The sequence below is a fragment of the Euprymna scolopes genome, chromosome 6 (genome assembly GCF_053919585.1).
Source record: "Euprymna scolopes isolate OS-2025 chromosome 6, ASM5391958v1, whole genome shotgun sequence".
Classification (NCBI taxonomy): domain Eukaryota; kingdom Metazoa; phylum Mollusca; class Cephalopoda; order Sepiida; family Sepiolidae; genus Euprymna; species Euprymna scolopes.
In genome coordinates, this window is record NC_136487.1 from 93,976,602 (window position 1) to 93,992,721 (window position 16,120).

General features: G+C 29.4%; 1 protein-coding gene across 1 annotated transcript in view; it reads right to left on the reverse strand.

Annotated features, from left to right (window-relative positions):
• Positions 1-16,120, reverse strand: part of LOC145277804 (cytoplasmic dynein 2 heavy chain 1-like) — a 253,964-nt gene that overhangs the window by 29,730 nt on the left and 208,114 nt on the right. The window contains exons 63-68 of the mRNA XM_080129659.1: positions 12,848-13,009; positions 10,613-10,735; positions 8,057-8,261; positions 4,724-4,887; positions 2,989-3,114; positions 1,308-1,418 (exon numbers count right to left, since the gene is read on the reverse strand). Coding sequence (XP_079985785.1) covers positions 1,308-1,418; positions 2,989-3,114; positions 4,724-4,887; positions 8,057-8,261; positions 10,613-10,735; positions 12,848-13,009 — 891 coding nt within the window. The remainder of the gene's footprint in view (positions 1-1,307; positions 1,419-2,988; positions 3,115-4,723; positions 4,888-8,056; positions 8,262-10,612; positions 10,736-12,847; positions 13,010-16,120) is intronic.

Sequence of the window (16,120 nt, forward strand, 5' to 3'; positions counted from 1 at the left end):
ACATCAAAGGCTGTAAATGACCATTTGCCTGCTTTCCAGCTGATTACAATATGGTCGTCTTCAAGTTCAACATAAACAAGTTCTGGATGAGCCGTTCTCTTAAGTAATCCAGTTTACCAAATTTCCACTACTAACAATTATTATGATATTGTCCCATTGACTAATGTATACTCATTAACCCTTATCCTCGAGTGGCCTCCGGGCCTTGATAAGTGGTGACTCCTATGTAAAAAAAAAAAAAGAAAGAAAAAAAAAAAAAGTGTGTCTAATTTCTGTAGTTTCAATCTGCATAAAAGTGGGATCAGATACACTTGGATCTATTTTCTAATCACCATGATTCTATGTTTGACAACATACATGCATTACCGCAAAAGTGCATGCATGTGGTGCACTTACTATGACGGAAATAAAAATGAAAAGAAACACGGATTTTTTAATCTGACAGCCATTTTCTGCACCCATCTCCTTAGAATCAGATTTCTACAGCTACGTTCATTTGCTGCTTATAAGCAGTAGGCACCACAAGACTCTGTATCGCTCATTAGAAACCAGCTAGTGAGACAACCTAGTTTTGTTAACCTGACAACCAATCTTTTCAATAACAAACCTGTCCTTTCAACTCTGCTACTATAACCAGAATAGCTCACACCATTACTGTTTGCTCATCTCTCAATCATACCTAATAGCGAATCAACAAGCAGTCCAGATTCAATGATGATATCACGCCGATACTGAGGGACTCCACAACACAGATCCAGACTCACACATCCTTATATCTTGTAGCCATTTATAATCAATACAATTTATTTCAATCTAATATCCTTGTTACTGTAAAATATGGAAGGTGTTGTTCTATAATCATTGCTGAGTTTCACTCAAAAAGCACATGGTTGTTTCCATCTAGTCTTATATACTTCTAAGGAGCAAATAACTCATCGTTACTTTCTGTACTAGGGGCAGATAACTCTCCGGTAATATTTTAACACAGGAGTAGACAACTATACAGCTACTATATGCTTTTTTATTTATAAAAGATAGATTATTTGATTTCATTTAACTTTTACTTGCATATTTGATGATGATGCATATTGCATTTTAAGACTAAATAAATCAAATTATGAGTGTTCTCATCAATGTAATTTTTTAATGATTTTTCTTGATAATTTTTAAAATAGTTCTAATAAATTAAAATCACAAAATAAATGATAAATTGAAAAGAAAATAATGAAAACATTTTTGCTGAGTCAAAGTAAAATTCTATCAATTTTTGTTGTGGCCGTTAAAAATCATGAAAATATGGAACTTACTTCATATGTGACTTTCAGACTCGATTGGAGAAGTATAGTTGGGAAATTTGGATGCACTTCCGTTGTCAGCCACAGCCGGAAACTTGCATGAGGTTTTAAGGAGTTGATTTCCTGGAAATACATGGGAAAATAAAGTGCTTAATAAATATTCTTAAGACAATCATCTCACTTTAAAATATATCGTATTCATCTTATTCTAATATATCTGATATATAAAATAAAATCAGACAGATCTTAAAATTTAGCATTGCTTTACATACATTACACATTTACACATATTTGATTCTGCCTCGTCATTTTTTGTTTCTCATTGAGCATATTCTTTACATTTACAATATAAAAATATTTTTCCATTCAGTTTAAAAAAATATATATTTTCACTAAAAAGATCGTTATGATGACAACAATTTTAAATAATGATTTGAATAATATAAGAGAAATATCCCTGCCGGTCAACATGAATTATCTCCCTTACGTTATTTGAATCATGTCATTTTTTTTTTTTCACTTTCTCTTCTCTATCTATTTTCAATATTATTGATAATTTGTGATCATTTCGTGTGTTTCTGTGTATATGTGAATTTCTTACCTATTCATAACTTACACAATATTTTTTTTATTACTTTTAATCTAAATTTTATTGAGATAATCATTGAAATAATAAAAACTAAAATGTAATTTCTTTCTTTGTAATACTTTAAAAATGTGTAGCCAAACAATTTTAAAACTAAAATGACATTAATTAATACCGGACATCTCTGAGTAAGTGCAGTTAGTTTTCAATATAATTTTGTACCTGTTGGCCGATTGTATAATTTTTAAAAAAATTTTACATTTTAAAATAGTCTGTTTTTCAATGAAATATACATTATTTTTGTTATGAAAATAATCCAATGATAAACCAATTGAAAAATGAAAATAATATGTTTTTTTGTTATGAATAAAATACAATGAATAATTATTGGACAATTTTTATGAAACTTTAAGAAAATAAAAATTCAAATCAAGAAAAAAAACACTCATTATAAGTTTCATGAATATTTATTTTTGGAATAAAAACAATTCATAACAAACAATTTTATTTTAAAAAATTTTTATGATTTTTTTTCTTATATTTTCTTATTCCAATCAAGGTAAATATTTTTTTTTCAAATAATAAACCAATAATAACAAATAAGTGTTTTCTTAAATGACATTGGATGCTATAATTTCATTGGCTCAGTGTTTCAGCAGCTTTTGGCATTTTATGTAAATTGCCCAGAAAATTTCAATGATAGTATGGTACTTATTGTGCATAAATTAAAAAAATTGTATTTCTGTTTTTATTATCATAAACATATATGTAAAGATGAGTTGACAAATTCATAATAAATGCCTCAGGATGAAAATGTTAAAAAGTAAGGATATCATAAACATATTTTTTTTTACTCGTAAGTTGCTACTTGCAAAAACCAGACCAAAAATCACTCGAGGAGAAGAGTTAATGAGATGGATAAATTGTCAGTGGAAAGATGAAGAATATTATGAGAGGCTTGAAACTGATGAATGGAATGAACAAATTATTTGTAGAAATGAATATTCAAACCCAGAAGTTATTTGCCTTTCAATTTAAAGAAAGTATTTTGAATTTAAATATAAATTCTAGAAATTATCTAAAATAATTATCAGAAATTAAACATACCTTTTCCAAAATTGGAAGCCATGCCGTAACCAAATGAAGGTTCTTCAGACAAAGCCAATCTCCATTTTGGGCCGATTCTCTCAAGAGCTGAACTGCAAGATCCGCTTGACCTTGACCCATGGCCACCTAAGGAGAACATATGAACATATAGTAACACCAGTTTTAAAACACAGATAATTTTTCAATTCAATTCAATTCTATAAAAGCAAAGAAAAACAAACAAAACAAAAACACTCACATTATTTGATGCATGTATCTGGTAAAATAATATAATTTACTGCGTCAATATTGTGGGAGGGGGGGACTTCTATTTTACTTGCATTCTTGTCTAGTCATACTGAAGAACTGTGGCACAACAAAGTTGTCTGTAAATGACTCACAGAAATATATGAGCACAATGTAAAAGCATAGGCACACAAATGGGTAAAAAATAATTAAAAAAACAAATAAATGTATAACTTACTATTTTATAGTGAATGTTTTGGACGATTTTAGATATTTTCGATGATATACATCTATTATACATACATGCTAGCCATATTTTGATTGATGAAAAACACTATGGATTGCTGATGAAATCTAGTGCGCAGTTTATAATTAAAATCTAAGAAAACTCAGTATTTTTTGCCTTCCCTAGCTTGAAACCTAATGTACCAGGTTGATCTGAACTTCTGCTATATATATATATATATATATATATATATATATATATATATATACACAGGGTGTTTCAAAAGTCTTGGGAACATTACTAGTTATAAAAAATCGTTATGTTCCCAAGACTTTTGAAACACCCTGTATATTAGTGTTGCGATGATTAAGCGGAATCGGGAATCAAAAAAGAAACAAAAAGAACTTTTTGGTACATCGGAAAGTTTGTGTCTATTTTCCGATTCTCTTTAATTTTTTTTTATTTGTTTTAATGATGAGATGATAAATATTTATTGATTTTAAACTAACAGTAAAACTAAAATTTATAAATCATTCCACTCAGTGTATTTGTATGTTTGGGACAATATATGCACATATTTCATGGGTTTTGCAGGAATCCGACCCCCTTCCTTACAATAAAATAACAACTCTATATTTCCAAATGAATTGAAATAGGTAATTGTATCGGAATCAGAAATTTAGAACAAAATCGGTAATTGTATTGGAATCTGAGAAAATACAAGGTTCTGTAAATTTTGAAATAAAACTGACTGGAAAATAATTTTCTTAAAAGAATGGTGTGAATTCATCTCTGTTCTAATGAGCTTAATGAAATGATAGGGTAGCTAGACCCAACAGCTTTGGTAAGGCAATTAATTGAAGGAAAGCCCTGCTTATTTGAGCATTGCTTTCTATTATCTTGGATTTTCTTAAGAAGGTATCCTCTGTATCTAGAGAAAGAAAAAACTGATGTAATTTAAGATATTTTTGTCATTAATAACTTTTTTTTTCTAAAAAGTTAATACTTGATTGCAGTCCATCAGCCTTTCTTGTAGATTGTTAAGAATAAAATGTAATTCGCTTTAGTTCAAGTTTTGTTCAGGTCAAAATTATTTTTATGTGTCCATTATTTTAAAAATGGATATAACTGTATTGTTCATAGAGTTACTTAACTTTTGATTAGAATAAAAATATAATATTTGGGGAGAAAAAAACTGGCATGGTTAAACAAAAAAAAGAGAAGAAAAAAAACAAACAAATTGTAAGTAAATATAGGCAACGCTGAGTCAGTGGCATGTCTTACCTGGTGATATCTGTCTTGACCAATGCAATCAGTAGCCAATTCCTGCAAATCATGAGATGGATCTGCTCCAGCAGAAATTAAAATCAGAATCGGTTCAGTAGAAACTGTTTGTTCTGAAAACAGCTTCTTTAAATTGAAAGTCGGTGGTGATATTTCTTTCAGGCCTGGTAAGGACAAATGAAAAATTTATTATCAAACGATAAAACATTTTAAGAACTTCAATCATAACCAGTACAGTAATACCTTGAGATATGAATGCACCAAGATATGATTTTTTTAGATACAATTTAAAAAATTACACAACACCAACAAATTAAAAAATGAAAAGCCCTCTCCCAAATACCAAACATAAAGCAAGAAAAAAAGTGTGTGTGTATCGTAAGCTAAGCTATGCTGTCTCAGCCCTCTCTCTCAGCCAATTCCTACTAGTTCACCCTAATTAGCCACTCATCCCTATTTACATGGTAATTTGGTTACAATTTAATTCTGTTATTTTTTTATTCATCTTTTCTGTTACATTAAGCACTTAAAGGTTCATTCAATATTTTTAATTGTGTATAATCTTACCCCTTTTTAGTTACCATACTGTGTGTGCATGGTAGCCTTGTTTATCTCCCTTCCTCTTCATTGTTAAGCGAGTCAAACTCTTTTTTTATTGTTTTTATTAAAACTTATTATTATATATCAATATCTTTCTAATTACTGTTGTATTTATCTTTAGGGACTCTTGAGTGTAATTCGACCATAATTTCAGCTTGTTTTGGGGTAAATTTCTTACATTTGGAATAGATTAATTCTATTTCTTTTAATTCAAATGGGAATAATTATTTTGAGATACAAGTTTTTTGAGATATGACGGTAATCATGGAACAAATTAAATTTGTATCTCAAGGTATATCTGTATAGCGAATTTAAAAACTGTGATACTATCACCCCCTCCCCCCAAAAAAAGGTGTTAGAAATTAATAAAGAGGAAAAATATGACAAAAAAGAGGAAATAAATTTATCAAGAAACCAAGGAAGTTGTGAAAGCAAAAATAGGATTATTAATCAAGGAGTGGTAGTAATTTGGGACAAAAGGATCGGACAATATGTCAATATGTTTAGAGTCAGTTTATGATCAGGTTTAGGAATTTCAATGAGTTTTGCAACAGTTTGAGAGAGTTGGAGACAGTATTGAGTTTGCGATGGTTGAGGAGTTGAGGATAGTTGTGAGTTTGACACAATCAAAGGCAGGTTGTGGCTTGGAGCAGATTGAAATTAGTTGACGTCAACTGGTAAACACAGCCTCAGCAGACAACTAAGACGTGGATGATAGTGTTCAGAGGGTCGATGGTGTCACACACACCCAGAGTGAAACTGATATTTGCAGAATGTGTTGAAGTTTATGTTTTTTGTTTTATTTTATTTTCATACTTGTGAATCCGTGTGCATCTTCTCTTTGTTGCCACCAATGTGAAAGACAACAAGACGGTTAGAGATGATGATGATGATGAAGAAGAAGAAGAAGAACAACAACAACAACAACAGCAGCAGCCCTAAAGTCCAACCCCTCCTCAATATAGCAATGAAATCAAGAACTTCTGTTCCTATCAAGGCCACCCAAGAAAGTTTGTTCTGATACTCAACAGTTTTAAAACCTCAATCTGGTTAAATGAGGTCTGGCAAATTCTGAAGGTATCTGCATTAAGATCCAGTGGCCTCTCGCCATTGTGCATGTGGATAATATGACAAGGTCATCGAATCATCTACACAATGCAAAGATAACAACAATGCACACAATAATAACTTTTTTCAACAACTTTACCATTAAACCTTGTTGACCTAGGGAATAACCATAAATTTTTCAGAAACATGAAGTGCTCCAAATCTACAAGAAAAACCTTGATCAGAAGCAAATGACACTGACATCTCCATGTTTGTTGTAGCATTTGAACCCAACAACAACAACAATCCCCTCACCACTACTACCATCACAAATTGATGATTTTTTAAAAATTTTATAAAATTGTGTGACCACTCACCTCTATATAACTTACATATTTTTATTTATTTACTAGTAATCACTTATTGAAATCAAAAATGCAATGCCATAAAGTCCTAAGTATATGTTTGAAAAAATCCTATTCAAAAAATAATTTGATTATGAAATTAAATCCACAACACGTTTTGATTAGTTTGTACACAAGTCAGTCATTTTAATCAGTTTTGATTTATTAAGCTATTTTAATCATTTGTCAATAGAGATTAGGAAACATTATTTTAATAAATTTATAGTTTTATAAGAATTTGGTTCAATTAATAATTTAATAATCAAACAATATTAAAATAATAAAATTTAACTTGAAAATCTTTCCTTCTATAATAATTTGGTAAAAAAGCAACAGTTTTTAAAAAACAGCAAAATAAAAAAAAGCAAAAAGACTCCCAGACAATACCGAGTATTATTTATAAGGATTTAAAAAAAAATATGAGTATCAAAATCTTGACATAATTTTATGTTTTTGTCTTGTCCTTTTCTTAAATTCACCAGAATCATCCTAGATTGTTATACCAACCACACAACATAGAAATATTTTTAAATGAATTCTAGGTTGTGGTTCAATGCCAAGTAAAAACTTAAATTATTTGATATGATACATGAAAAGCATGGAACATTGAATTAGACAAGTCTATCCTAGTGGTCTTATGTAATTATATCTTTTTTTTTATCTTATTTTATAACTTTTATCTTATTTCATAACTTTTACTAAAAGTTATTTCCTTTAGTTGATTTTTCTTTTTAGGTACTTATTTAAGAATTTCTACATATTAGCAAACTACAAAACCAGATTAGGTATTTTTTAAACAAATTGTTGTGAAGTGTTTTAGTTTATTGGCAATAACATGATGCAATAAAAAATTGGCTAATCAGAATAAAAGTTTAATTTGTCAGTTAAAATGCTCTTTAGATTTAACTTTGAAACCCCAGCCAACATAATTTTTTATATTAAATAAAGGGTTCACTTCAAAATTTACAAAAGTTTAATATGATAAAAGAGTTTGAGGAAAGCTAGAGAGCACAACCACCGAAACAATTTAACAACAAACCAATAGTTTGAAATATGTAAATTAGGTCTATGTAAACATTCAGCGTGCAATATGATATATCAAAATGTCTTCTTTCAAAGAAAGGAAAAATAGAAACCAAAAAAATCTATGAACAAAATTTTATTAATTGATTGGCAAAAGAAAAAAAAAAATGTAATTAAAAAAGATCTATGATTAACAAACTATACATAGTGAATATTTATGCATATATAAATCTGTAAATAAATTTTGGTGTTTACGTACCAAGTATTTTGCATGCAAATTGCGTCATGGCACTTTGTAGCCGATCTGGACGTACAGCTTGGATGAGGAGCACTTCTTGAAAGGGAGTGAGTTTCTTGGTGACCATTGGTGGGATTTCTTGTTCACAATTTCGACTGCGAGCAAAAGCTGACCACTGATTTGCATCATCCAGATGAAGATGGTGCCAAATATCTGGAAAAGTGTTCTGAAAAATGACCACAGAAAAATACAATTTATTAGAATGAAGTAACAAAACAGAACTTTTTTAAAACATTTAGAAAAGTTCCAGCCATAAGGTTATTTTTTATTTTATATTTTAATAGAAGGACCTGTGTACCGGCATTGCCTGGTTGAAGTATGACACAAAGCGAGAACAGGTTCAGTAAAGCCTCCCCCCCTCCCTGAAAACAAATTAAACTACAGTTGGTAGTGAGGCTACTGATGGCCCTAGAAAATAGAGGGCATTGGTGATCGTGGCTAAAATGAAATCATCTAGCTTCCACTGTTTGGCATTGTCTGGCACGGACAACTAACAGAAGCCACTGACTGTGACTGTCAGAAGTAGTGGTTACTGGTGATTAGTGCTGATTTGGGGCGATTACTGGTGTTTACTAGTGGCCATTGGCAGCCTTTCCAATAATTTTATTTATATATTTTATTTTGTGTGTGTGTGTGTGTGTGTGTGTGTGTGTGTGTGTGTGTGTGTGTGAGAACATCTTTTTTTTATTAATCAAAAATACTTTTGGTGTAAATAAAAACACTTAAACATGGCTACCAGCGATTTTCAAACTAAAGCAGAAAGTCTGGTTTGGTACAATTGTACATCAGTAAGCAATTTTCAACTGACACTGGTCTGAATTGCCTACACGATCAATGTTACCTGGTTGTCCCATCGAAGTCTTATCTGTAAAGAGTTGTTTTTAAGGGTATTCAGGTTTCTTATGAATGAATATCATGCTTAAAATCGTCCTCACTAGCAAGTAAGGAAACCAATCAGATAATTGGTCCCAAACAATAACAAAGTACTCATACCATTGGGAATGGAATATTCCATCAATATAGACAAATATATGCTATTATGTACCTGTTTGCATGTATATGGTCTGGAAAATCTATCTCTATAACGAAGCATATAAACCTATAAAATATATTTATACCCTCGTATTGAGTAAAAGATAAACAACCATTGAAATTATGTCTATATATAGATTGTATATTGTAACTACTTCAAGATTGCCATTGTAACTTCAGACACTGTGGTAGAGTGGAAAATATAACTCCCAGTACACCACCTTTATTTAAATCATATAAATAAGTTTGTATACCTGTTCACTAGCTGCTAATTTGACCATATGGACATATATCTTATAAATAAACAAATAAATAAATCAATAAATAATTTGAAAATGAGAAACAAATGAACGGAGAAGAAAAGCTAGGAATAAAATAAATAAATAAATAAATAGAGCCTATCAATAAAATAGATGGATAATGAAGTCACCACCAGAAAAGAAAAACAACCATAAAAACTTAAGATAAGGAAGTAAGGGCTATGAGGGTATAATATTATTTCAGATGAAAGTGAAACCTTAGGCCAATAAACAACCGGCAAGTTAAAATAATACCAATAATACCTCCTCGCTGCTACAGCTTAACCATATAGGATTGTATTTCTCCCCTTTTCTTTCAACCCCCCTACACCTTCCTTCATCACACCTCTCTCCAAAATCCCTACTGCTCACATTCACAAAGTATACAAACCAGTTTCTTCCAAAGTGTAAACCACACCAAAATTCCTAAAAAATTAAAGACTATAAATGACCGCCAAAAGATCTGTTTCAATGTCTGCAGCGAATGCCTTAAGGCCTGTATACATAGGAGACAAGCACTCCTAATAAACTGGGAGAACCGAACAACAAACGAAGATCCTACATAAAGGGAATTCTTAAAGAGTATTCTAAATACAGTCAAATTAATGCATAAAATAATTTAGCAAAAGTGAAACCAGATATTAAGGCAGTTTTTTTAATTAAAGAGCTAGGAATTTATATAAAGAATACTATAAACTCAAATATATATATATATAAAAGGTCTAGACATTACAATTCAGTAAATAAAATAAAAATAGTTTATATAAGAATACATTGACTATAAGGTCACTTAGAACCTGATACCATTTAAACATACCCAGATATATAGTAACCAAACATAAAAATAAAATAAAATTTGTTTCACTTTTCTATTAATTTATTGATGATTTAAAAAAATATAATTTTAATCAATGTATATTTAAATAAAATGTTAAATTTAAAATCATAACTAGGTAGAACAGGATAATTTGTTAAAATAAATTAAAATTTGATTCATACACGAATTTGTAAAAATTAACCCATTCATTCTCAAATTCAACAAAATCATAATCATACAATAACAAATGTTCTCTTCACTAATAAATTATCTTGTCAAAGTAAACAAATTTTCAAATCTTGTAGACAATGATAACTTAAAGAATTAAAATGAAGCTGAGTAATAGAAAGATGAAACAAGTTGTCTGACTTTTAATGTGGCAACAGTCAAAGCTCGTTCTTTATCTTCAATCCAAGAAGGCAATTCGTCCTCCATTGTCTGTCGATTGGCCTTCACTTCTGCCACCAATGTCCCACTAAGTAACTCCCATTCCTGCAAAATAAAAAATAGTATCATTATTAAAATAATCTTGAATCTATAAACATTTATTTTAATGCAGTTTTACTAATACATGGAGGCATTCACTGCAGTCAGATTGAGTTGGCTTCCACCCCAGGGTGCACCACATCTTGAATCATAACAGTTCACATGTGGTGGTCCTGGACAAGATCATATGAGATAGCTAGCCACTCATGATTCTACCGCCAAAGACCAAACACTCATGTCCGAGAGAATTGTTTTTCTTGTTTTGTTTATTGCTTTTCATTCCAAACAAGGCATATTGCCACTTGGTCATAAGGGGCTACTATTTTGGATCATGTTTAATAGGGAACTGTGGAGAGTTAAGTAGCGAGATGTTTGTTCACATTACATTTAAACTTCTGCTTAAACTTCTTTTAATAAAATATTTTTGCTCTATAATGTGTTCTAAAAACAGTTGCATCTGTTTATTCAAAGTTTTTTAAACTCATAATAATGCTTCCAAGAGCTTTAATACCAATTTTTATACCTTTAAAGCAAACACACGCTAAAAAACTTGCAAATGAAGAGTTCGCTACATGTGCATTCATAAACAACAACATCTTTTGACATAAAAACACAAGGGTTTTTACTTGCAAGGAAACCAAAAAAACATGCAATAAAACTCTTTCACTTTGAAGATAGACCTGTTATGATACGAAATTAATAAAAAATGTTTCAACTTTAAAAAAAGGAAAATAAAGAAAAAAATGGAATCGTATTTTTCTTCTTTGAATAAAATATTTTTGCATCTTTAATGTGTTCTAAAAACAGTTTTATCTGTTTATTCAAAGCTTTTTTTTTAAATAAAAGTTAAAATAAATGATATATAGTGATCAAATATTATGTATGTTTTTGATTTATTGACCACTAAATACCATTTATTTGAAAACAAAATTCTAAGTGAAAAATATATGTTAAAATTATTGTCTTGCATTTATTCAACAATTTATTGTAAATTATCTAACAAGTCGTTTTACTTTTATTTAACAATTTTTTGGAGTTATTTTTTTTTTAACAGTATTTATTTTCTCTGAATTGGATTTTTAAAAGATAAATTTCAATTGAACCAAATGTTTATAAAACTAATTTTATTAAAGTGATGATTTAATTTCTGTTTTTGTTAATTATTGGATGTAAATTAGCTTTCAAAACTATCAATCTGTTAATACATTTGTTTAGAATTTTAAGGCCAGTTTAAATGACTTTCTATTTGACAGATTAAATATTGTCAAAATTCCTTTAAAATTTCAAAGATCAAGAAATAATTAATTCTTTGTTTTTTAACTATTAACTAAAGATTAAAAAACTGATTTGTTTATAAAAAAAACAAACTGGATTGTAGTAGATTTAATTTTGTAATTAAATTATGTTTTAAGTATGACTTTTATAAAGTTTGTTTAGATATAAACATACACACACATGCATATATACAAGATTGTTTAGATGTAAACACACACACACACACACACATATATATATATATATATATATATATATATATATATACAAGATTTTTTCACATAATTTTATCAAAAATAAAGATTTTGTAGCATGATTAGCAAAACATGACTCAAATTCAGTAAATATAATTTATTTTGATCTTTTTATTTCATATAACAAGTTTATGGCTAATCTGATATCAAATGAAACTGAATTATGAAAACAAAATCTTTAAATAAATGCTTATGCATTCAACATTGACTTCATTAGTATTAATAATAATTTAGTTTAGGTATTCAGAATTTGATGGGTAATTTTAGTATCTATAAAGTTTAAGGCCAACAATATACATCAAGATATTTTCATTGTTTCAATTTACTATTTAAAAATACAAACAGAGAATGTAACTCAGATATATTTATTAACAGAGCTACAAAATGTGATACAAGAAACTCAGTACTGATTACATATTTTCTATTTAGTTTTCAGTATTACAAAGAATATAAAAACCAATAGGAACAATTTTAAAGAAATATGGAATATAATTGAACAATAAAAAAAACTACCAAATTCTTTTAAGCATTGAATAATTTTTAATCAAAAACGTCAGTTGTATGAAAAGATAAAAAGAAAATGACTTGCTTTCTCGTGGAATTCATTTGGCCTCCAACCATGAGCCAAATGAAGGGCAAACATTAAACGGTCAGCTTTGAATAATGACTGGCATACAGAATGGTAGACAAGATGTAGCAAATGACGCTGAAGATGCTCTATCCGAGAATTAGTATCTCCACCATATTCATCCTGAAATATGAATTCAGAAAAAAAATCATATACAAAAAAAAGGACTAAATTTTTTTTATTATTGTTATCAGTTAAGAAAGCATTAAGTAGATTTTTATGAAATAAGAATTTTTTTTGTCTCAAATAATATTTTGTCATGCAATACTTTATCAAAATGTAAGAAAATGGAAAAATACTCTTTAGCACAATAAGGTCTTTATGATGATCTGGGAGAAACATTCGTTCACACAATACCAAAACAACACTAACATAACTTCTCAAAATTCTGATTGTGTGCCTTTTTTTACTATTGCAAATGACAGCCTGACATGCAAAATATCACGATTAAATTCTCATCTCTATCATCAAGATAATGAAAATTAAGTAACTCTACTTACATAATCAATTGTGCAAGTAAATATTTGTGCACCAATGTTATAGAAAAAAGGGGAACAACTCTGAGATTAATATTGTCCTCATATAAGTCAACAGGAAACAAGAAAATCATAAATCTGTCATTTATTATTTAAAAACTGTCAACTTTTTTGTGAAATCTGCTTTTTTTGTTTTATCTTTGGCTAATAGTCAAATTAGAACTGTTTGTACGGTCGACTAAAGTATTCTGATGACATAACTCTCCATTTTACCTTCACATTCGTAAGCAAAACCACAGACAGGTCAGTAACCAACTATTTTTTTCAAGACTAATTCAACACGATCAAACCAGATTCTGATCTTTGTTAAAATGATGCTAAACTTATGAAATTGTTTTAAAGTTAATTACATCAGGACATCTTACCGTAATGGAGTTATGTGCCAGTCTGTAACTAAAATTCTGTCACTCGCTAAGTTTTTTTTTTTTAACTCTTATTTGAAATGATTTTATTTTTTGATTTTAATCAAGAAATAAAGAAATTATTTAAACTGTTGTCTCTACATATTATTTTCCTTTTTTAATTATTTTCACGTTTTATCTTCTTGTGCTCATGCTTGAAGTTACATGTTTCATGAATGATTTCCGACTTTTACTGTCCGTTGCCATTTTGTTTGTGCTGCCCACCAGGATCAGGTTGTTATCAACTGATCTCTTCCATATCTTAATTGGACCATCATTGTCAATATGATATACACTTTAATGTGTCATTACTGATGGCATTCAACATGGCCATATCATTTGAGGTGTCGGAGTATGATATACTTTCTCATGGAGGCCTGTAGAGTGAAATCAGCAATTTCCTATATCCAAAACAACACTACGTACTGCAGCTACGATTATGTCGTTGATTATGTTTTGCAGCCATACAAGAGTGTTTTATGTTGCCATTCTCACATATGATGCAATGCCTGCATTTTGTAAAATTATTGACAACTACCTGTGGCAGATATATAGAATCGAATAGTTATGCCACTTTGTTGATTAGAATCAATTGTGTTACCAAATATGTGAATTTATTGAATCTTTCAACACCTGCAATAATTTCTCTTTCCATGGAAATTAAATTTCAACAGATGCTACAGATGAAATTAGTTGCATCTCTTACACATAGCACTAGCTGATTAGTGCACCTTTTGTGACACTACTTGCAGCATATTCTGCATAGTTGATAGAGTTTGAGCCAGTTTTCAGATGCTGCATAGGTGTTTGCTTTGTGGAAAAGATATCATCTCTTTAGCATCAGATATTTTATTTTCTTTGTCATATTAGCCCTTTCAAGTGTTGATTTCCACCTGTTAAATGCTGCACTCATTTCTGTCACAATGGGTTCACTAACAATAATATCATCTGCATACAGAATCTCACACAAAAAACCTGCAGAAAATCATTTCTGCAGGTTTTGTCAGTTCATTAAGGATGATTAAAAACAAGAGTGGGCTAAGTACTGATACTTGGTGTACTCCTATAGTTATTTCTAGAGGTTCTAGAGGGCATGCCATTAAAAGTTATGGCCATGGTTGATTTGCAGTATAGTCTGGAATTTTAAAAATTTTATTCAATTTCTATCAACAAAGATTTGATAAATAGTTTCAATACTGGTACAACTTTTGAAAATCCAAACTGTTTTTTGTTTAACTTCAAACTATCCCTAACTTAACTCTAATTTAACCTTGACCTAGTAGGTTTTTTATCCAGTTCAAAACCTGTACCAGTACCATAGGTTCTAACACACTCATTATTTATTATTAATTATTGGAATTTTTTTAGATGAGTAATTTGTATATTTATTTATTTGCGGACTGTTATTCATATCTTTATAGTTGTTGTTTCAGGCCAGAGGAAAAATTGACTGAAACATTGTAAAACAACAACTATAAAGATGAGGATAACAGTCTGCCAATAAATAAATAAACACTCATTGTTGTTTCAATCTTTTTATATAGGACACTAAAACAAAAAAGAACCAATAAAAAACATTTAGAATTCATATTACTTCCCTTGAAACTTAATATTCATGCAGGAGGCTATCCTCTTTAACTTTTGATAGAATAGCCATTGAATTTCTAGTTGAAGTTCTTTTTTGTTATTCAGTTTCTTAATAAAGTCATTTGAATTAGAATTTGATTTATACATTCATTAATAATAACTAGAAAGTTTTGAATACAAGAAATATATGAGAAGTGTAAATTTCCCTCAGACATTTCTAATCAAAGATATAAGCAGTAAGTCATTGAAATAACATTAATAAATTGCATGAAATATATTTACTGGATTTGCCTGTTTTATAACATATATCTCATGAAATTTGTGAGTTATTTAACACTAAAGCTTCAATTCAAATTAGGTATCCCAAACTAAAATTTTATTTTCATTATATTTAAAAACTTTTAATGCAGACACATCTATTTTTGCAAAAAAAAACAATGATAGTAAATTTAATCTGGTAACTCAACCACTGAATTATGACTATTCCAAGTTCACTAGGTATTAAAAAATTCACGCTATATTGTGCTATTCATCCAGAAGCTAAATTTCAGTGTATAACTAAAAATGCTTAAAATAAATGAAAAAGCCTTACATATGTAATATCAGCCTTTTGTAAATGAAAATTAATCATGATGGAAAGAGTAATTATTAGATCAAAGCAGCGTAAACATTGGACAAAATTCATTATATCTTGAAAAAACATACAAAAC